The sequence below is a fragment of the Diorhabda sublineata genome, chromosome 6 (assembly GCF_026230105.1).
Source record: "Diorhabda sublineata isolate icDioSubl1.1 chromosome 6, icDioSubl1.1, whole genome shotgun sequence".
NCBI lineage: Eukaryota > Metazoa > Arthropoda > Insecta > Coleoptera > Chrysomelidae > Diorhabda > Diorhabda sublineata.
Window position 1 is genome coordinate 20306233 of NC_079479.1, and position 24327 is coordinate 20330559.

The 24327-nt window shown below is 32.6% G+C and overlaps 1 protein-coding gene across 1 annotated transcript; it reads left to right on the forward strand.

The window, feature by feature from the left end:
- The first annotated feature begins 9032 nt into the window (after positions 1-9032).
- LOC130445832 (uncharacterized) lies at positions 9033-11285 on the forward strand. The gene is made up of 2 exons (XM_056781717.1): positions 9033-9180; positions 10591-11285. Exons 1-2 carry the CDS (start codon positions 9033-9035, stop codon positions 11283-11285), a joined length of 843 nt encoding a protein of 280 aa, XP_056637695.1.
- The last annotated feature ends 13042 nt before the right edge of the window (positions 11286-24327 follow it).

A 24327-nucleotide genomic window follows, 5' to 3' on the forward strand; every position in this document is an offset into this window, starting at 1 on the left:
TTTTCGTTAAATAAAGACTCACACACAATATCGTCTTGAGATAAAAATTGATTACTACCTTTTATTTCTTCAATTTCCCAGAATTTCTTTAACTGGTCATCTTCAGGAATATGACTTGAAAGGTTACACATGATTGTTTTATTATTATCAATTGGAAGCGCACCTGTTACTATCCATCCAAATACAGTGTTAACTAACATATTATTTCCCAATTTTATTTTTTCGTTTAATAACAAATCCCAAAATATATTGGCACCCAACAATAAATCGATTTCTTGTGGACATCCAAAACTAGGATCAGATAATTGAACATGTTCCGGTATCTTTAATGTACTAGGATTAAAATAAGCAAATGGAATATTACCAGTTATTACAGGGACGACTAAACATGAAATTGTATATTCATGATCATTAACGCAAGAATAAAGAGAAATAAAACATTTTTTATTTATATAAGATACAGATTTACCTATTCCAGAAATTGAGACATTGGTAGGTAACAATGGTATATTTAGTAAACTACATAGCCTTTCAGTTATTATATTGGATTGAGCTCCACAATCCAGCAGTGCTCTTATTTGATGAAAATTGCCTTGGTTGTCTTTAATTTGACATGAGATGGTAGATAACAGTGAATTGGCGAAAGTTTCCGCTTTTAAAATCGTGTTTGAATTATTGTGGTTTACAACTACATTCATCGAAGTTGTTGGTTCATTAGAAGGATTATTTGCCGGGGGTACTACATTATATTGTTTGTGAAACAGTGTTTTGTGCTTCCTTTTGCATATTGTACATTTGCCGTGTTTACAATTTTGTTTATCATGACCTGCAAGTAAACAATTTTCACATAAGTGCAAATTTTTAATTTTATGAATACTTGTATCAACATTTGAAGCTAAAAACTGAGGACACTTATAAATTGTATGAGCTTGTTTACAATAATTACAGGACAATGATTTATTTGTTGATAAAAGCATATGTACTGGATTGTTCTTATTATTACTTAAATTGCCTATGGATTTAGTTGATTGTTGAGACTCGTCCAAACATTGTAAAATGTCAGATTTGTCTCTCAAGAAATTCATAAATTCGTTGGTAATTCAGAATGATATTTCATTTCTTTCCAGTCACGAATCGTATTTTTGTCCAATTTATTGGACACAATATAAATAATAAACGAGTCGTATAAAATATCTTTAGTTAACTCTAAGCCTTCTAGCGATGTTAAATGTTTAGAAATTTCATCTAATAACTTACGGAATTGAATATAATTTTCTCTAACAATAATTTGCACACTTAGAATAGACTTGAAATGGCTATCGATTAAGAATTGTTTTTTATCAAATCTTTCACCTAAAAGGTTCCAAGCTCTTTCAAATGGTTTGTCTGTACTGTCTAAACCTTCAATAAATCGAGAAGCGTACCCTTCTAGAGACGCCTTTAAAAACTGAAATTTCTGATTCTCATTCAAATTTGTATTGTCACATATGATAGTTTTAAAATTGGTTTTAAATTGAAGCCAATGATGAAACTCTCCATCAAAGCTAGGTAATTTTAACTTTGGTAATAAAACATTCTGAAGAGGATCAAAATTATTCGACGAAATGTTGTTAACTGAATTTGAATTTTGTTCAACGCTTGTATCTAGATGTGGTTGTAAAGTTTGTATAAATTGTTTCAAAAAATCAAAAGCATAATATCTATCTTGAAATGTATCGCATTCATTGAATTGTTCATCTAAGTCATCCTCTTTACATTCAGACTCTATAATCGATTGGATTTTGTCAAATTCATCTAATAAATTTAAGTGATTGTCGTATCGCATTTGTATTTCATTAAATCCTGGAACTGACTCGTTAATTTTATCTATGAATTTTTCTAATAATGTAAGTTTTTGTTTAATTGTACCTCTTTTACAGTATAAAATTGTGAGGTCAATATTCTCTATTGGGGGCATTATTGCAGTTTAAATTGTAATTTATTATCAAAAAATAACCTACGACAGAAAATTGCACCTTAATTGTGATGAAATAGCTACTTCAATTGCTTAACATTGATTGTACCTTCTTACTAGGCTTAAAATTGTAAGTAAAGTAGTAATTTGTATCTTTTAAAATAATTGCATGTGATTTTTATAAATCAAACTAATGAAATTGTATTATAAATTGCCTAGACTGAATAGAAAATAAATTGTATTATTATAAACTGTTCAATTGAAAATTGTAAGAAAAATACATCGCATATCTTGTTGCGATGTAAAATACCGCTAAAATTGTCTTAACACATTTAAATTGTAATTTTTATTGAAATAATTGAATCAATTTTCAATAGTTTATTGAAGAGTTTCGACCATTTTCTGATTAAATAGAACAAATGATCCTAAGATAAAGAAAAAAATAGGAATTGTATGGAAAAAGTATGAATTGCAGTCGTTCAGTCAGTTAGTCACTATCGCTTGTTACTTCGCTCGATATTTTTCTTCGCCTCTTCTCTGGGCCACTGGACACACTCGATTGTTGTTAAATTCCAGATAGTTTTTACACTGTTTAGATATTTTTCTATCTTATATTTATCTGGATCGAAGACCAAAATGTTTAAAATTCTTTGCTGGTTCAAATAAACTAATTGTTGATGTGTGGACTGTATTATTTATTAATAATATTAAAACATGTGTTAGTTGGGTTTTAATGGCGATATAACATCAACACATTTCTAATTAATACAAAAATAGAAAAAACTTTATGTTGGGCGGCGTTGCCACGTTTTCGACTTATTTTAACATAATAAAAAATTATTTTAATGATTAATTTTAACAAGTATTCAACGAGCATCCTAATTCAGATGTAGTTTAAATATTGGATATCAAAATACTTTATTAATTTCAGAAAAACCGATATTCGAGCAAGATCATACCAATACGACTCAAACGTCAGATGAAAGCAAGCTTTAAGTGGTGAGACAACTACAACTACTTCTCACCAAAGAACGCTGTCAATTTTTGAAGTTCAAGGACGAAATTATGAAGCTAAAAATGAGAGAGGAACTATTAATATTTTTACTGAAAACGTTGTGGCTGCCTTAGATAGTTGCAATATTTCTTATATGTATAAATTCTGACTAATATCAGTTATATCAGAAGCCCTGGAAGTTAATACTAGTGCTTTAATTTTGAAAAAAACCTCATTCAATGAATACCGATCAAAATTTAGAAAAGAAGCTGCTGAACGAATAAAACGAGAATTTGGCGAGATTGAAGTTGGTCCGGCGCTAGGATATTGGGATGGAAAGTTGATACCTGATGATTTTTTTTTGCAAAAAGGTCGATCGAGTACCAATCATAGTTAGAAGTAATACCATAGAAAAAATATTAAGCGTACCAGCGTTACCAGATGGGAAAGGAATTACACAGGCACAAGCAATTTTTAATGTGGTTCAAGAATGGGGATTAACTGATAATATCAAGCTGTTTGTTGCGATACAACTCCCTCAAATCTGGGAAGTCGAAGTGGAGCGGCGATTATTTTGGAGCAAATGGTACAAACGGTACTTTTGTACTTACCTTGCAGACATCACATTTACGAGCTAGTTTTGAATTGTGTTTTTATTACAAGAATACCAGGTACTGATGGGCCAAATGTTCCATTGTTTAAGAAGTTCCAGGAAAATGAGAGTACTCTCGATAAAACCAAATATAAGAATTTCTTAGCAGGAAATAAAAATCCTCGGAAATTATTAATGAAGGTTAGAGAAACAAATGCTAAAGTTCAAGAGTTTTTGTGCTCAATCTTACCTCGAGATGACTACAAAGAGCTCTTAGAATTTTGTCAAATTTTCCTTGGCACAATCGACGTTGAAAAAGTCAAATTTTACAAACCAGGAGCTTTTCATCATGCTCGCTGGATGTCTAAGGTGTTTTGTACTCTGAGAATTTACATGTTTCGAGATATTTATGAACTAGATACACAATTGAAAAAAATCTATTAGATATTTGTTTATTTATAGTGTTTATCTATGTACCTTTTTGGTTTGCGGTGCCTCGTGCATTATCTCCAAATTTAGATTTTCAGTTTTTAAAAGTTGTTTATCAATACAGAACAATTGATAAAAAAATTTCGGAAGCTGTTTTACATAAATTTAAAAATCACTTATGGTATTTAAATTCTGAAACAGCTGCACTTGCATTTTTTGATCCAAACCTAACAGCTAACATAACAAATAAAATAGTTATAGCGTTAAAAGATTCAGAATTCGACTCGTTCAAATGGTATATTATCAATACAGATGGTGAGATTAAAAATTTAGAAAAGAAAGATCTAGATTTTTTTTATTAATTCGAACTCGTTGAAATAGATTTGATATTAGTAAAGATTTTTTAGAAACTAATGCTGATACGTAGATTAGAAATGATAATTATTTAAATGGTCTGGCAATTTATATAAGAAAGAAAAGGTGGTGTGGAATCAGCTCAAACAAGCCGGTGACATGTTGTTCTTGTCAGTCTACTGCTCCTTGCTGTGACGTGAAATAATTGGTTAATGTTACTCTAATATCAAGTCCGTTACTGTTCGAAAACCCTCATGTTCCACGTAATGAAACAAAATCTGAAGGCAAAGTTTCTTCCTCTCGGTTCCATTTATGTATGGGCAATTGAGCAGATTCCAAAAAACCATCTCTTAATAGGTTATATATATATATATATATATATATATATATATATATATATATATATATATATATATATCTGAACAATTAAATTCATTTTTCATTATTTGTTTTCCCATTGTAGACTTTTGGAATATTCCACTATCTCCTTCTTTGCCATTAGAGCCAACATCTACTGCAAAGAGCTTGTAATTATGGTCTACCATAGCCAGAAGAACAATTGAGTAATACTCCTTATAATTAAAATACAACGACCCACTATTTTCAGGGGCTCTTATTCTTACGTGCTTCCCATCAATAACACCTAGCAATTGCTGTTTGTCCCAAGATTCTTCAAATATAAGCCTAAAATTACTTTCTTTTGGAATAGGGATAAAAATTTGCACCAAAACAGTCTTTAAATTTTTTAACACCTCTTTGACTATTTGTGAAATATAAGAAGGTGATATACGAAATTCGAATGATAGCAAAGCATATGTTTCTCCAGTCGCCATGAATCTGAAAATAAAAAAAATAATATCATTATTTATTACAGATTCGGAATGCCGAAGCCGCAGACACGTCAGTACATAACTCAACACTCCTTCAGAGGAGTTACCAGGCACTTCTAAATCTACACAAGAGAGATTTAATATACCACTAAGTAACAGTTCTGAAAAATCAACCGCCAAGAATACAAAGAGAAAGAGACAAAAAGAAGATGAATTTATAAATTTATGAAGGACAGGCAGGAAAACCGAAATACAGCTGGAGTCATTAAAATCTCAAGAATCAGTTGATGATATATCGACATTTACAAAACATATTGGAATGATGCCAAGAAAATTGAGCGCACGTTCAAGAGCAATGGCAAAAACTGAAATATTTAATATTCGAAGTATGAGATCGGAGATATCGGGGGTCAAACTGAACGCCCCTATACAAGTTCACCTTCATATTTTCCAACAATAGCGGCTTTATCAGGACCTCAAGCACAGAGTGATTCATCACGCCAGTTATCATATAATTCAAATTCATCATACAATTCATATTCTCCGATAAGTGCAGCTTCATCAGAACACCAAACACAGAATGGAATACCAAATATTTTGAGTGAACCATTTCTAAGCAATTATGGTGAAATCGACCAGAATAATTTCGATGAATTGGCAAACTTACCTTAAAGTTAGTGCTAATTTTTCTTTCACTGATATTCTTCCCTTTTCTTGCATTGTTTTTTCATTAAATTTAATACGTAATCAAACTGTGTTTTATTGAGCCGAAAATACTTCCTAAATATATTGTCATCAAACATCAGGTGCTTCTTTTCTAATAGCGAAAATGATCCTTCTTGACCTCTAGTTAAATATTAATCCCTAATAGGTAATCGTCTTTCAGTCTTGTATTTGTAATAATAATATAAGAGCAAATTATCGTCTTCTTCTTCCTCCAATAGCAGCTTCGTTACTTGGTTTTCCATCACGACACAAAACACCACTGACTTCATCAACAGACTCTCTTAAACTGAGCGGTCGCGACGGCGAAGAGACCGAGACACTTGTCGCGGTTGCTGGTCTAAGTCTCCTGTCTCTGTCGCGGCGCGAACCGCCACTTTAAAACTAGACCTGTACAGAGACAAAACTTTACCAATAACTCTCCTAATTCCCAGTTAAACATAAGAAGAAAATTTTCACGATGTAGCCTCAAATCGAACAATTACATTCTACAACCACATTCAATCTATGGCAGAACTGATCTTCCTTATATTAAAATTATGAATCCACCTTTGAAACTCTTAATTGACACAGGTGCTACCAGATCATTCATTAAGCCCGAAATAGCAATTTTTTTTTCATAATACATTGTTAAAGAACCTTACACTATCTGCTCCTTATTTCAAACAACAAAAGATTATTGTGCCAAAATTCCGGCATTTCTAGAATTCAACACAAAATCAAAGATAAATTTTTGTATTTTCAAATTTCATAATAGTCCAAGAGCTAGCTACAAAAAACAGCAACGATTTGGTACACGGCTGTAAGAAAATACTTGTGAGAATCTCAACTAAGAGCGGTACACTAATGCCAGAAATGGAAAAGGTTGGGAAACCCTCGCCAGACGCGACTCAAAGATTCGGAAAATCCCTACGAAAAAACCGACAAGGTACACGCGTAAAATTTTTTTCACATGAATTTGGGGACCTTAACTAAGAGCGATGCATTAATGCCAGAAACGGGATCGGTCGGAAAACCCTCGCCAGAAGCGATCCAAAATTCGGGAAAATGAGTCAAAAAAACGACATGGTACACGCGTGAAAATTTTTTTTGCGCTTCTATGGACCCAAACTAGGAATGGCAAAACAGTGCCACTAGAAATATCGTTTTTTTCTACCCCAAATAAAAAAAAATCATCGCGATACGCTGCAAATTCGCTGAGTTATATCATTTTTCGTAGCGCATCCGATTTCAAGCCGCTTTCCCAGTTTCTGGCGTACCGCGCGGCCGGCCGCAACTCGTTTTTACAGCGCGATAACGTGCGTGTTTTTAATTTGTACTGCGGCTGGGGCAAGTATATAAGCTAATAATTAAAATGAAGCCATATGAAAAAGCGAGATTATTAGCAGCCATTATAGGAACATTTTTAACTTTATTTTTTTTTGACAACGCTGCAATTTGAATAAAAAAGTACGTTATTGATTTCAACATAAGACGTTACTTTGAAGTAAAATTCTCACGGATTTTCCGTGCTCTCTCGCAGGTGTACTACCCTCCCGAAAAATTTGAGTCCAAGCAGGTCACATTTTTCGGCTCGGGCCTTACACTATGACCTTGGAGGGAGAGCAAATACTGCTTAACTCCGGCGCTATTAGTCGGTGACTAACGGTCGGAGTAGAGTGTTGTATCTTTCGTTCGTTTTATTTCTTCCATCATGATTTCGAGTAATTCTCCAAAGAAATTAAAGTGTTTTTTAATTAATGATTGCGAAGTGAAAAGTATGAGGGATACAAAAAACTGTCCAATAATAAAATTCACGGTTGAATCTTTAGAAAAATGCCGTAAAGCATTACACGTTAGAAACGTGTTAAATTTAAAGTATAAAAGTATAGATTTGACGTCGGCTCACGTGGACACTTACGGTTATCACAGTATTGCTACAAAAATGTTGCTCTATCGAGTAGTCAGTATGAAAGAAGGGAAAAAGTGAAGCCGTGTCGCCGGAGAAGTTCTCAATCAGCTTCCCGCTCAAACTCCCCTATGGTGGATGATGATCAAGCTGAAGCAGGGATTAGTAAATCCTCAACGTCTACGACTGACAGGTAATTGAAGATTTTTTTATTTGCCTAATAGTACAAACTTCCCAAAAAAAGTATTCAATCCGAGTTATATGCTGACATTTTTTGTAAAATGCACAATTTTAATCGTATGAAATTTATTTGATATTTCGATTAATAATTTGTAATCGAAATATCTATTATATGGGAAATCCGATGATTTACAGTAGCAGAACATTTGATACGTTTGCCAAAGTATTGTACCCACGATGGAAATTTTCTGTTGGCGTCACTTCCCCCTGATTTTTCGATAAGGGTCGGCTAGGCAAGCGACCGAAAGTGAAAGTGCTCTTTAGTAAAAAGGGGCGGGAGCGGTAGGCTTTATAGTTTGGGTTTCGGCTCGAGAGCGATTGGGGACGCAGGTAGCAGAACTGTCTAGAAAGACACAGCTTGTTCAAATTATCAAGTGGGTACTTGAAGATTTTCTCTTCAGAGATCAACAGCCGACAATTGCTGATGTCGTAAAAGATCGTGAAGAAGAAGGTTAGAAAATAGTTTATAAAAATTTTTTTTGCATGCGATGGAGTCCATTTTGTTGGTGTAAAATGTTAATAAACAATTGCACTTTTAGACAATTTTTACTAAAAATCGTTATTTTTCAAATCTGACAACACCAATCAATTTTGTGGAAAAGATAATGGAGGAAACAAATGTAACACTTTTATGTTAGAGCCCATTTAGTGTAAAACAGGGACAAACATTTGCATGATGAAAAATGATATAGATGTTTTAAACTAACAAAATAGGTTCTAAGGCCGAGCGCCCACCAAAGTAACGTGACGTGTGGCGTGGCAAGTGAAGTAGCAAGTAGCATGCATCTAGCACGCTATTTTGTATCAAAACAATGTAATTAATAGATTTAACGCCAAATAAAGTGATACGACTGTGATATGACAAACTACATGTTACTTCGGTGTCATTCAAATGCAGCATGTTCCATTTTTTTGCCACGTGTTACGTGTTTTTACCGACTAGAGTGACAAGTGTTTTGAAAAATATTGTTATTTTAATTATTTTATTAATTTTCTAACTTTTCTTTTCATAATTTTCTAAGTTAAAAATGAAAGACGATACAGATTTTAACATACATTTTGTTGGTGTAATTGAAAAACATCCTTGTATTTATGACCATAGTATTTCTGACTACAGTAATAGAAATGTAATCGACAATGCTTGGGAAAAAATTGCCAAGCTAGTATCAGAACCTGGTAAGTATTTACATTTTTTTTGTATTTGTTTTATTAATACACAAAAAGTGGTATTTTAATGTAATATGATTATTATTTATTATCTAAAACATATCATGCAAAATTTAAATTAGTCTGAATTATTTTCAATCAATAATATTCTTAAAAATGTGTTTCATTGAGTATTTATAGTTTTCAAATTTCAATCTGTTTAATCAATATATATATATATATATATATATATATATATATATATATATATATATATATAGGTATTACGTAAAATTAATATTTGATAATTACAGATTTATGAATAAAGTATTATTATGAAATGTTATTAATATTTAACTAAAATTATTATAAATATTATTTTGAGTGTTGATCGATGCTTGTATTATTAGCGCGACTTTGGAAAGACCACCGATAACAGTTATGAGATTTATTTCATCGACATGTAGATTTAAAATAGATTTTTGTTTAATTTGGGTGAAAATATAATTTTTATTATAGAAATAACAAATAAAACGATCATCTATTATACATTTAATAATTTTTTTTATTCTAAATATTAATATAAAAGGCATAAATGAAGAACAATTTATAATTATTAAAAAAAATATTAAATGATCAAACTATACCTAAGTTATTAAATTTTTCTCATACTAATTAGTTTTATACAAATAATAATTTTATATTGAACTGCATAATAATTTAGTATTAATATACATATTATTATTACTAATACAAGACATTTTTAGACAGTGTATTTTTCTTGCCACGGTAAAGGATGAATTGAAAAAAAGTTACACAAAACATCAAAACTATTGAGAAATATCCCTTATAATTATAAAACGATTAACCTGAATTGGGTGGTGCTTTAATTTTGATATGTTTCCCATCAATAGCTCCTACACAGTTAGGCAAGTTCCACAGTTCCCAATAACGATCAGCTACTTTCAACCATTGTTCTTTTGTTGGGTTTGGCATGTACTCTGTTTGCAAATTTTCCCAAATTGCTTTAGAAGTTTCAAATATAATTCTTCTAATTGTAGTATGACTTCTAAGAAAATAAAAACTAAGGGATTTGAAGGAACCTCCAGTTGCATAATACCTGAAAATAGTTCACTCGATAATTAACTTTTGGTCTATAAATTAATTAATAAAAAAATGTATTATTAATTATATAAAGTAGTATATTAAATATTTTTAACAATGATAAATAATAATAAAAAGTAGGACTATCCTATAGTATTATATTAAAATAAAATATTATATTCATGTAGCGCACTTTTTATACATGATAATTAACGTTTTTTGCAAACAATCGTAAATAATATAATTATAGTAAACCTATTCAATAAATTTTTATTTTTTTTAATAACTTACATTTTTGCGTTTTTAATTATTTAACTTTTATATTTATCATTGCAGTAGCTGACTGTAAAGAACGGTCATATACACGTCATCTGAAATCTAGCATTAGTCCGTCTGGTAGTGCTACAAAATCAAAGAGACCATATTACCTTGCAGAGCACATGCAATTTTTACAACCATTTACAAAATCACGCAAATCTGTTTCGTCAATCAGTAATAGTAATAGATCATCCTCACAAATATCTAACAATTCGTCCGAAGATTTTATTGAAGAAAGTGATAGTTCTGTCAACTTGCCTGAAGATGAAATAAGATCAGATAATCAGTATGAACCTGATGCCATCCAATCAACAAGTCCGTTATGTAATGAATTATTCAAACCTCCTAACAAACATTTTAAAACGTCCAAACAATCTATCTCAATATCTGATGTGAACATTTCGGCTTATGAATATTTTCAATCCAAAAAGAATACCAGTAAAATAGTACATGAGAACAAGCCTCAAGAACCGGAAGTGTCTTTTCTAATGAGTGTTCTGCCCGATTTCAAAGAAATGAACGCAGATCAGAAAAGGCGATTTAAAATTGGAATTCTTAATTTGGCTGGGAACATTTTAAATGAAAATACATACAAACCTACTTTAGAGCCTTTTAACAACCCTACATCATCGGCATCTTCAACTATGTATATTGATCAACGAAGCACACGTTTTGAACCATCGTTAAACGACCAAACAACAACCATGTTATAGATGTTTTCGTCGTAGTGCTATTAGTTTTCCAAAAAAGTTACTTTTGGTATAATTTGTCTAAATAACTTTTTATAAAAAATTGCAAATGATTAAAGAAAAAATAGGGGTAATTTTTTCCCGATTTGCCTATGAATAGAATAGATAATTTGATGCTATCTTATCCAGTTTGGGCCTGGGTCTTAATGGGTTAATACATTACGCATGTCTTGATTATCATCAACGTGCAGTACGTAAAATGATTCTTATTTTCTATCTTTATATTCAATAGTACGTTTGAATGAATACTGTTCGTTCAAACACACAATTTTTTCATCATGTTATTTAACAATTCCATAGAAAAAAAATCAATAAATTTTTACAATAGCTAATTATTTAAAAGCGTTCTACCTTGTTGAATGATTATTGAAATGTTTGTTAAGTCATGCTTTTTGTTTTAAGCTATTTAATGAATTTATCAAATGAGTTTTTATTGTGAAAATAGTGTACGGAAAAACTTTCATGTCTGACAATTTTTTTTATTTGTATTTTAGCTATGACAAAGATGATAATGAGCCGCATTGGCGACGATGGAAAAGTCGTAGAACATGAGTGCGTATTTTGCGGTAAATTGCGAAAGCAAGTGCACGGTAAACGCGTTAAGATTAGTGTGTCACAGACCCAAGTATTCAAAGATAAAATCATAGCAAATGCCAAGGAAATTAATGATCAAAAAATGATAGAATATGTAAATGATCTAAATGATGATATTTTAGAGTTGAGTCTACAAATCAGAAAAGAAATTTATTCCATCGAAAAAAAAACCCTCCCAAAAGATATCTCAGCTACTGATGTTATAAACGGTGTGTGCTTAACTATTCCGCCTGGATTGTATCAATTAGTACAAGGCATAATTTGTGGTAGCGATCCCAGATCCGCCAAAAGCGAAAATTTGAAAAGGAAAGTCGGTGTGCTATGATTTAATTTATAATGCAACCCATGGAGGGATTAAACCTTGGAAACATTTGTTTAGGAGTAGCCTTAAAATAGCCTGTTAAATAAATTTGGACATTGCAGTAGCTATCACATTGTGGAGCAACTAGAAACCGAAGCAACGTATTCAACTAATCGATCTGTCATTTGCCCGGATGATATTGAATTACGAATATAATGTTTCATTGGGGTGTCGTTTGATAATTTTGATCGCTTTACAGAAACTAGTAGTGGAAAAGATACTTTTCACGATACAGTAGGAATAATATATCAAAATATTTTCGATAATAACAACTACGAAATAAGGGAATTGTTGAGCAACGACATTCACCAATTAATGCTAGAATTTTATCCAGATTTTGATAGCGATTGCAATAATTCGGCCGTTAATTTGAATAATAGTGATACTAACACCATTGACCTTGAACCAGTGACATCGCCTATTATGAAAAGACGTCGGTTTGAGGGTGTAGATACCCCAATCGATGATTATATAGGAAAACCAAAAATACAAGCTAATTTGTTACCGGTTGACGATACATCTTACAAATTTGCACGCATGCTAGATAAATGCTAGGTTATTTCAAAATTTTATGAAGTACCTGGAGCGCCCATGTGGGTTGGACAGTCTAGTTGTTATTGATGACACCATCAAACAGAGAGTATCCTATTTAACTCCAATTGACGAGTCACCAACACAACGAATGGTCGTTGCAGCAACGCTGAAAATGAGTGAACTAGCTAGAGAATGTAAACAACCGGAAATTCAAGTTTCGTACGACTTGGCAATAGTTAAACTGGCTTATCAAATTCAAGCTGATTCAAATCAATTTTACTAACTCAAATAACCCCAAAGTACCAAGAGTTATGTATTCATCTTGGTGCATTTCACATACAGTGTGCTTATTTCAAGGCTACCGGAAAATTTATCGATCTGTGGCTTAAGCATGTCATGGTAGAAAGCGACTTGTTAGCTTCTGGGTCTGTGAGTGGATTATTGAGCGGGAAACATTTCAATCGTTGCAAAAAGCTGCATCCGATTGCTGCTTTAGCAATTCAATTTTCACATTTTGAGAGTTTCATTAAACTTCATGACATTCATCATTCATTATTCATTATTCATGGCAAATTAGCGATCAGCTTATGATATTAATCGTCAGCTTGAAATCTAAAAAAATAGACAAAAACTTCTTTGCTAATACAGCACATGCTGAATTAAATGACTTGATAAATTAGTATGAACAGTACGTAGAAAAGACTCTCGACGGTAAATACGGTTTAACTCCAAAATTTTATTTAATGTACGTCGAATATATAAATGACTACCAAACGTTTTGACGAAATATTCGTATGGGTGATTTTGATATGTACAAAATTATGATTAACAAACTCGCTGATTTATTTTTTGTGTTCAACCAAGTTAATTATTGTCGATGGATTCTTTGGTACCTCGATCAACTTTTGAAAGTTTCACAAATTCATCCTTATATAGCCTACCTACTGCGAAAAGGCTTTTTTGGTATTAAACGTACCGATAGTCATTTTCACGAATGGCTATTGATTTAACTTACAATGCTGATGCAGGTATACGGCTAACAGGAATCAATTGCTTTACAAATTCGATAAGCGCTCGACAAAAATGGTCTAAATCTCATTGTTTTCCATCAACATTGACTACGCATGTTCATACTGAATCTGGTCTTGAAAAAAATCAAGATACGACAGCCGATTTAGAACCTCATAACATTATCAAAAGCACTACCAGGGTAAAAAAGTTATTGATACTATAAAAAAGAACTATATGAATCCTTTCGATCCTGAAATCGACAAAACTTTACTTTATAACATCAGTACAGGGAGACCAGCTTTGGCCGAGATAGCCAATTTTCTTTCAAATGTAAATGTTTTGGGTACTAATTTAAAAAATGATTTCATTAAGGAATGTTCTGTGTTCGGATTGTTTTGAAAAAGCAATCAAATGCGAGTATTATAACTAATTATACATGTGATGTTATGATAATTGACGGAATTTTTTAACCGACATTACTTATGCTAAAATATCAACAAGTATTTTGAAAAAGCTCGTCGCCATGAAAGCTCATAAAATTCATCTGGTATTTGATCAATATTTATCGCCATCAATTAAAGACTATGAAAGAAACAAAAGAGGTATTTCATCAGACCGTCAATACTTAATAACAGGGGACATGAGATTAAAATCCGCTCTATTGACAGAACTGCGCGAAACTAACTTCAAGAAAGCTTTTGTACAATTTTTAATACGACATTGGCAGCAGGCCGAAATGGCAGTCTTTTTCGAAAGTAAAACAGTTTTCATTAATTACGATAAAAATCAGCAAGAAACAGGAAATGATGGTCTACAGTCGGTTAAACATTCTATTAACGCTTTGTTCACGGCACCTAGACATGAAGAAGCTGATACTAGAATAGTTCACACGGTTTGCAATCTCGATGAAAGTGGAAAAGTAACAGTTAAATGCGATGACACCGATATCTTTATTATTTTGGTTGGAAATATGCACAAATTCAAATTTGAATTAGAAATCAGTTTGTTATTTGGTGTTTCCGATAATATGAGATTTATTGACGTGACTCGTATGTACGCTGAATTAGGAGAAAAATTATGTAAAGCACTTCCGGCTTTCCATGCTTTCACGGGTTGTTACTATAATCCGTCGTTTTACAAAAAAGCAAAGATACGGCCTTATTCTCTTTTGTACAATTCAGAATCATTTCAAGTTGCTTTTGGTAATATGACTGACGAATCTATGGACCTTAAAAACGTGTTTTCTGAAATTGAGAAATTTATATGTTGCATGTACTCTCAGTTGATTCATCTCGACATGCAATATTTATGAAAAAATTTGATTTTAAAAATACTAAAATTAAATGCTAAAAACATCGAATCAACGATGATGCCACCTTGCCAACAATTCCTACGGTCACATTATATTGCTGCTGTATGGGGAAATGTCGAAAAGAAAATTCCAACAGAGCTGAAACCTGATGAATGTGGCTGGAAGAAAGAAAACTCCACCTACGTTTTTTGTTGGTTTGAAGGTGAACAATGGCCGGCGCGTATCAAAGATATTATTATAGAAAAAGTTTCAGAAAGTAATGGTACATAATTTTTTCTATCACTTCATTCTAAAAAGAAAAGTAACGTACAAGATGAAGAAACCAACAACGAATTTGATGCAGAGAGTGATACTGATGACAGCGAATGTGACGTGGATAGTGAAGCAGATGATACGGATGAATGAATGAAAGTGATGTCATACCGATTGCGTAATTTTTACTATCAATGCGCAGAAACCAGCGGCGATTCTGTAAAGAAAATGAAGCAAGAATATTCATTCTGTATTATAGTTGTATTTTTAGGGTTTTTACAATTAAGTATATATTTTTGGTATTGAAAAGCATTATTTATTTGATTTATGATTCTCCTGTATCTATAGCTATAATTTATTATCAATCAAGAAAATTCATAAATCTTTTCCATGTTGAGTGTTAAGTATATAATCTATTTTATTTTTAATATACATACGCAATTCAAAATTTGATTTTATACAAACATACATTCATTTAAGACATGTAAGAAATTGAAAATTAAATACGCGCGTTATCGCGCTGTAAAGACGAGTTGCGGCCGGCCACGCGGTACGCCAGAAACTGGGAAAGCGGCTTGAAATCGGACGCGCTACGAAAAATGAAATAACTAATTTGCTGCGTATCGTGATGATTTTTTATTTTTTGATTTGGGGTAGAAAAAAACGATATCTCTAGTGGTGTCAATGAAAAAGCTCTGGATTATAACGACTTTGAATGCTATCGATTTTAAATTTACGTCGACCTTATTTAATTTTTTTAAAAGGTTTTCCGACCAGATACATTTCTGGCACTGTTTTGCCGTTCTTAGTTGGGGTCCCTAGAAGCGCGAAAAAAAATTTTCACGCGTGTACCATGTCTGTTTTTTTTGACTGATTTTCGCGAACTTTGGATCGCTTCTGGCAAGGGTTTTCCGACCGATCCCGTTTCTGGCATTAATGCATCGCTCTTAGTTAAGGTCCCCAAATTCATGTGAAAAAAAATTTACGCGTGTACCTTGTCGGTTTTTTCGTAAAGATTTTCCGAATCTTTGAGTCGCGTCTGGCGAGGGTTTCCCAACCTTTTTCATTTCTGGCATTAGTGTACCGCTCTTAGTTGAGATTCTCACATTAGCATGCATCAATTTTCACGCGTGTACCTCATCAGTTTTTCCAGCACATTTTTCTTCGTGGAAAACTGGCTGTAATTATCTTTTGCGGCCTGAACGAACAGCCAGAAATGCCATTCGGGAATGTACTAAGTATTTTCTTACAGTTCACGAACTCAAACGCCGTGTACCAAATCGATGCTGTTTTTTGTAGCTAGCTCCCCGTCTATAATTTTTTCGATGGCCTTATCGGTTACGACACACTAAAACAAATAGGTGTCGAACTAGATCTCAAAAACTTAATCCTCAAAACAACTAAATCTCAACTTCCCCTTTCACACTACGAAAGTAAAAGAAAATTATTATTTTTCGCTAGAATCGAACCACATTCTATCGAATCTGCAAAAATTCCTGTAGATATTCATAATGGTATTGTTGGCATACCGCCAACCAAACTATTCAGAAATATACTTATACGATTCCGAAAAAACACTTCAATTGAAAAGGAGTACGAAATTTTTCATGTATCAGTAACGCCCTTTTTAACAATATTAGCAACGCTAATGACGTAACAGAATTAATACGTATCTGACGCTTCTGGTAAAAAGAAATGGCGCATTGTAGTGGACTATCGTAAACTTAATGAGAAAACCATAGATGATCGTTACCCTATTCCCAACATAACTGAAATTCTCGACAAACTTGGCCGATGTCAATTCTTCTCAACTCTCGATTTAGCTAGTGGTGTCAACAAAGGTCATTATGAATACCTTCGTATGCCATTTGGAATAAAGAACGGACCTTAGACCTTCAACCTTCCAAAGGGTAATGGATAATGTCCTACGAGAATATATAAACAAAATCTGTTTCGTTTACATGGACGATATAATTGTGTTCTCTGCATCCCTTCAGGAGCACACAAATTTATAGAAAATCTTCCAAAAATTAAGAGAGAGTAACTTAAAGATTCAGCTAGACAAATCAGAGTTTTTAAAGAAGGAAGTTGCATTACTTGGTCACATAGTTACGCCAGACGGGATAAAACCAAACCCGGAAAAGATTCTAGCTATTCAAAATCACCCGATTCCGAAAACGGTTTGCGAAATAAAATCATTCCTAGGATATTATCGCAAATTTATTAATAACTTCGCTAAAATAACAAATCCTTTCACGCTGTGTTTAAAAAAGGACGCTAAAATAAATATAAACGTTACATTATATATTAAAACTTTTGAAGATTGTAAAGCTTTACTAACTAACCAACCAATTTTAGCCTACCCCGATTTTACTAAAGACTTCATCATAACTACAGATGCTAGTAATTTTGCTATCGGTGCAATTCTATCTCAAGGTTCTTTTGGTCGGGATGAACCAATTGTTTATCCTGACGCCTCACGCACACTCAATGATGCAGAAACATCCTATTCTACAATAGAAAAGGAACTTTTGGCCATAGTATATGCTACAAAATACTTTAGACCTTACATTTTTTGTAGAAAATTCAAAATTGTTACAGATCATAAGCCCCTACAGTGGTTAATGTCTCTAAATGAGCCAAACTCACAATTAGTACGTTGGAGATTAAAATTAGAGGAATTTGATTACGAAATTGTCTTCAAACGAGGTAAATCAAATAGTAACGCGGACGCTTCAAATAGAGTAGAAATTTACCCTTCAACATCATTTCTCGAATACATAAAAAAATTCAACAAAAACCTTAACCAAACTCCCAATCCAGAGGATTCTTCCATAATTGCCCAAATAGTAATTCATATGCTGAAAGGTTTTCATTCAACACTCCTTGACCATATGAGAACTCTTTCAATTAGTAAACCAAAACTTACCCTTTTCGAAAAACTGAGTTATTCAATGGGAAATTCTCCTATAACTATGTTAAATTATTACAAATAATGAAAGTTCAACGAATTTTAGACGACACATATTCGGTACGTGATTATATCTGTAATCTGATTGGTCATTTGATTATTTACTTCGTCTTTCCTTTTCTGTTACTTTTAAAACGACAAAGAAAGCAAGCAAGTCCTGTATATTAATAAACATATATAAATATAAGCTCAAATTTTTGTTTACATATTTGTTGATGAATTTTGTAGTAATCAAAGTGAAAGATTGAAAATAGTTGTGTAACAGTGTGAAAATGGCTAATGTTGAAACTGATTTTATTAAAGCTGATTCAAGCAATTTACCCCGAGTTACTTCAGAAATGATAGCAAATTATTTTGTTGAAAATGCAAACTATATAAGTGTGGAATCACGTGGAAAAAAACACATGAGGTAAGAAATCATTTTTAATATAGCATATTAAAATATTTAATAAACTTAATATTTTTAGTTTATTTGCAAATAAATACCTTTTTCATATACTGCATGTTTTTTTAATAGTAGAGGATCCGTAATAAGATCGTCCTTCACTAGTGTGCCAACCAGATAAGAATAATATTTTATCAAATAAAATAAGTTTCTGAATATAATTTAATTAGGCAACCCTTTAAAAAATTTTCATGGTTATAAATAATTAAAATTATAAAAAATTAATATTTTTCAAAATTTCGCCGGCGTGCCTGCCAAATAAAACATATTCCAGTAAAAAGTTTATAATATACACAACATGCAACACCACAGTAGCATACTTTTCTCTGGTCCCTAATACCTGGCAACTTCGTTCAAAGACGTAAATTGATATAAGTAACTGCACTTTTCTGTCAACCAATCGCGATTAATTTTTAAATGAAAATAATTTAATTACAAACAGCGGAGTATAAGGTTGCGTGTGAAAATTTATTCATAGATACAAGTTGTAAGACTTTGAAACTGAAAAAATGGAGCGGGCAGAACTATTAGACAGAGAGACATTGTGCGTAGAATTCCCTGCTATAGAGAAGGACAAAGTACTACAGCTGTGATCACAGGCGCCGTAAGCCATAAGAGAGTGCGCAGCTTTACTATAGAGCAATGTTTTGGGTTATCTGTTGGTAAACACGTCGTGTATTGTGAAAATAAATTAAAAATGACAAAAAAAAAGTGTTTTTTATGCCAAAAAACTGACTCAGTTATTCTTTTTAACGACAAGTCATTCGAAAATTGTTCTATAAAATTATCATTCCGGCGTTTAAAAGGTTTTAAATATGCTGACGTCAATTTAACCAAAGACTCAATTGATGTTGTAGGTTATCACTCTTCTTGCTATAAAAAAGTAACAGTTTTAAAAAATATTTACAATGATGAATTTGATTTATTTGTAAAAAATCTTGGAGTAAGTATATTATTAAAAAATATTTTTATCATAAAAATTTTTTTCCGAAATTTGCTTCAACGAATTATTTTAGTTATTTAAAGGCAATCTACATCCAAAATCGTAGACAACAACTTCTGAGGATACTGAGGATAAAGAAAATAATGGTGATGTGGTAACTCCTTCTCCTGATAAGATTAATAAGGTATTTTAGTTATTTTTTTAATCAATATTAACTATATTATATTTTATTTTAATTATATTTATTCTTAAGAAATTGATTATTTTCAGGTACGGTCTACGGACACAGTATTAACAACACAACAAAATTAAAGTAACTACACATCTAAAACTCCAGCAACTCAAGTAACTCTAGTCACTCCAGCAACTCAAGTAAATCCAGTTACTTGCTTGTTTTGTAATTGTAAGCAAAAAAAAATGTGGAAAAACCGTATTGAAATTAGTGTACCCTCAAGGTGATCAAACTATAAATCATCTACAGGAAATTGCAGATAAGTTAGATGATTCAGAGATTCTTCGTAAACTGAAAAATCAAACTGTTGCATACCACAAACCCTGTTATGCCACATGTCTAACAAATGCCAAGCGGTCCACTGAAGAGCCAACCGATTCGAGTTGGCATCAATACAGGCATTTACATAAATTAGCTTTCAAATCTCTTTGCAATTTTGTCGATGAAGAAATTATGACGAATAACCATGTAACTTATTTCGCTCAACTATTTAGACGCTATCAAGCATTGTTATTGGAGTTTGGGGAAAACACTTTGACCCTTGATGACTTGAAAGATTATCGGACAGAAATGCTGGAAAAAAAAATTAATTAAAAAGTATGGAGATCAAATACGTATAGAAGCCTCTACTGGACCGCGTAATCAAAAAATCATTTATAAGTCAGACATTGACGTTTCCGTAATGGCAAATAATATTCAATCTCTTCATCAAAGTAATGAAAAAAAGCTTGAAGATGTTGCGTATAAATTAAGAAATTGTATTAAACAAATAAATCCAAATCCACTACCTAAAAGATTAACTGTTGATGATGTTTTACGTGGAGAGTGTGAAGTTCCGGATGAATTACTTGATTTTATGCTGAATCTAATAAATGGACCTGACATAACTAATGAAGAGTTAACAGAGAACATATTAAAAGTAAAATCTATTTGCAGTGATATAATTTACATTGTATCAAAAGGTTATTACGATACTAAATAGATACGGACACACCATTGGATATACTTTAGCAGAAGAGCTGGAGACAGAAATGACATTCACATCAGTTGAAGATAATAATATTATACCTACTGGTATCAATGCAACAAATGGATGCAGTACTAATGTTGCCTATGACAATTTTGATCGTTTTCTAGACACACCTAACCTAACCTAACCTAACCTAATCATCGGGAAAGGATACGATGCACGATACCGTTGGTATCATATATAAATTTCTTCGTTCTGAGACTGCAGATATGGAAGTTGCAACTTCTCCAACTTCTCAGGTGGATTACTCTTGTGCTGAAAGTGCAGACATAGAACCTGTAGCTTCTTCATCTTCTCTGCTGGATCATGACAAAAGTGAATACGAGCCATCTCGCAAACAAAGACGCTTTGAGACAATTCCAAGAGACATCGAACCATACTTTGGCAAACCTACAACATCTATGGAACTTCTGCCTGTTGATTTATTCAATAGTAGAATCGATATGTGCAAGGGCGCAACAAAAATTGCAATAGATAAAGATTTATTGTGGATCATGTCTTTATCACAATTAGATTTTGTTCCAATGTGGCTGGGTTCCAATTGCATGATATCTACTGATTTAAGTGAAGTTCAAAAGATTGAATACTTACCTCAAATTAACTCATCGCCAACTAGTTATTCAATAGTTAATGAAACTCTCAAAATAAGTTCTGAAATAGCTAAAAGATGTCATTAAAGTCAAATCATCGTAACTTATGATTTAGCTATCGCTAAAATGGCTATGCAGATCCAGGAAAAAGAAAAACCTAAATTAGATCATATTTTTATAAATCTCGGAACATTTCACATGCAAATGGCATTTTTTAAAGCTATAGGAAAATACATCGACTCTTGTGGATTAGTTCACGTGTTAGTTTCAGCAGACGTATTAGCTGCTGGCTCCGCAAACAGTTTCTTAGACAGCAAGCATTTTAATCGATGCAAGCGTCTACATCCGCTGACCAGTGCTGCATTACAAATTTTTCATTTTAGAAGATTTTTATCAACAACAAATGTATCGGTCGAAATGTTAGACGAATTACTACAAGCTTTATTAGAAGAAAAATCTAATCAACCTCAATGTGACGTTAATGAGAGAATGGAATTACCTGATTTATTAAATCGTATTCTTAACGGGTACAAAGAATTCTGTAATCAGACGTTGAAGGGAAATTTTGGAAAAACAGCTCAATTTTATTATCAATATTGCGAATTTATCAATTTATTTTTGCGTTTTTCTAGAAGTATTCGCACAAGTAATTTCGAGCTTTACTTAGATTCCATCAATGACATGTGTGATTTATTCTTTGCATTGAATCAACCGAATTATGCAAGATGGGACCTATTATATCTGAATAATCTAGTGAAGTTGCAAATAGAGAACTCATCTTTAGTTTCTGAATTTCGGCGGGGTGCATTTGGGATTCGTCGGACAAAAGATAATTTTGCTAGATCACCGGTTGATCTGACTTTGGAGCAGACCATCAATGCTGATGCCAGCAATCAATTATCAGATAATCTCTCTACTGATTCAATATCAGCGCGCCAAAGATGGGCGCTCAGCCACAGTATAAGAACAAAAATATTGTCCTACATAAAGAATAATGTCGGAATCTCGCAGAAAGATGACACTTCGCACTCTTTACAAAAAAGCGTCATTAAAAAAGATAAAAAATGTCTTCAAAGTGTTATGGAGGCCATACAGAATACGATGAACCCATTTGATGAAACTATTGATGAAAAGACTTTGTTTAATATATCAACAGGAAAAGCAGCACCTGATGACGTTACTAATTTTTTGCTTAGCGTGAAGAGCATCGGTAATCAACAAAAGTTAGATTTTATCACTCAATCTAACTCAGAACCTGGAAGATTTGAAAAACCTATCACCCGAAACAAAATTTTGAATTTTGCCTCTCAATGCGCTATTAAAGAATTAGCAAATAAAGACAAATCCAAAAAAGTTTTGCTGAGAATGGAACGTGATATTTTTGGCCGTCTACTTGCAGTTAGCATTGATAAAAAAATTGAAATTGAACATTGTTTGACTTTTCCGCTAGCACCGATGCCACCTGCTCTTTTTTCGTGTACTGGAGAAATGTTTAAAACCGACAAATCAACTTTAGCTAAAGTATTAAAGTCTCAAGTGAAAATGGTGGAACCAACATCTATAAATGTTGAGATTATCGACGGATTTTATTATTTACATTTGATTGGATCTACAATGCCTCATACATTTGAAAAAATTGCAGAGTCAATACTCACACGTTGACTGCCAGAGAGCATAGTTATAAAATAAGAGTAAAAACGTATTTTCCTAAAAAAAAATGTTGTACGAATTATCTCGTAGTTGGCGTCGGAAACAGTAATCTCTTCTCGGAAGCCAATTACGAGTTTATTCGTAGGCACACCTGCACTGACTTGTCGCTTCGCTAATGCTGAATCATTCATTGCGTCATCATCGTCCGCGTCAGTTATATCTCAGACATTGTTGAGTGCATTACTTACGTCTTTCTTGTGTGTTCTTTTTATAATTATTGAATTACTAAGAACTCAATATGGATAGGAAAAGACCATTGATTCAAAGTGAAATTGATTACTACTTAAATATAAGTGATTCAGAATTTGATGAGCTTTCTGGCGTGAATAGCAGTAGCGATTATGAACCTCCTGAGAATTCAAGTGATAGTGAAGATGAAGTCGTCTCAAAATCTGAAGATGATCCGGAACCTGAAGATAACGCCGATGATTCTCAAGCAACAACATCAAATGCGAATGATAATTTGTGGACAGAAACTCAACAGAGTCCTGAATTATTTATTTTCAAAGAAAAGGTTGGTGTGAAATTGGATACGACAAATTTTACAGTTCAAACGCTAGTGGACTTATTTTTTTTGGACGATTTTCTTGCCTTACTGGTGGAACAAACTAATTTTTATGCTGCGCAAGAAATTGAAAAACGCACAACAATAAAGAAAACCAACAGGTTATCAAATTGGCAAAACGTTAGTGTTGCTGAGATGAAAGTTTTTATTGGACTTCTGCTGCAAATGAGACCTTGCTCTTTTCCATCAATTGAACATTACTCGAGCACAAACGAGCTATATAATGTACACTTTTGGCGCTCACATATGAGTCGAAATCGATTCCAGTTGTTACTTCGTTATTTTCATTTTCAGATTATACAAGGTAAGACCAATTCTAAATCATTTCAACAATATTATGCGGGAAAACTATGTACCAGATAAAAATATTTGTATTGATGAGTCTATGATGCTATGGCGGGGAAGATTGATTTTCCGCCAATACATAAAAAATAAGAAACACAAATATGGGATCAA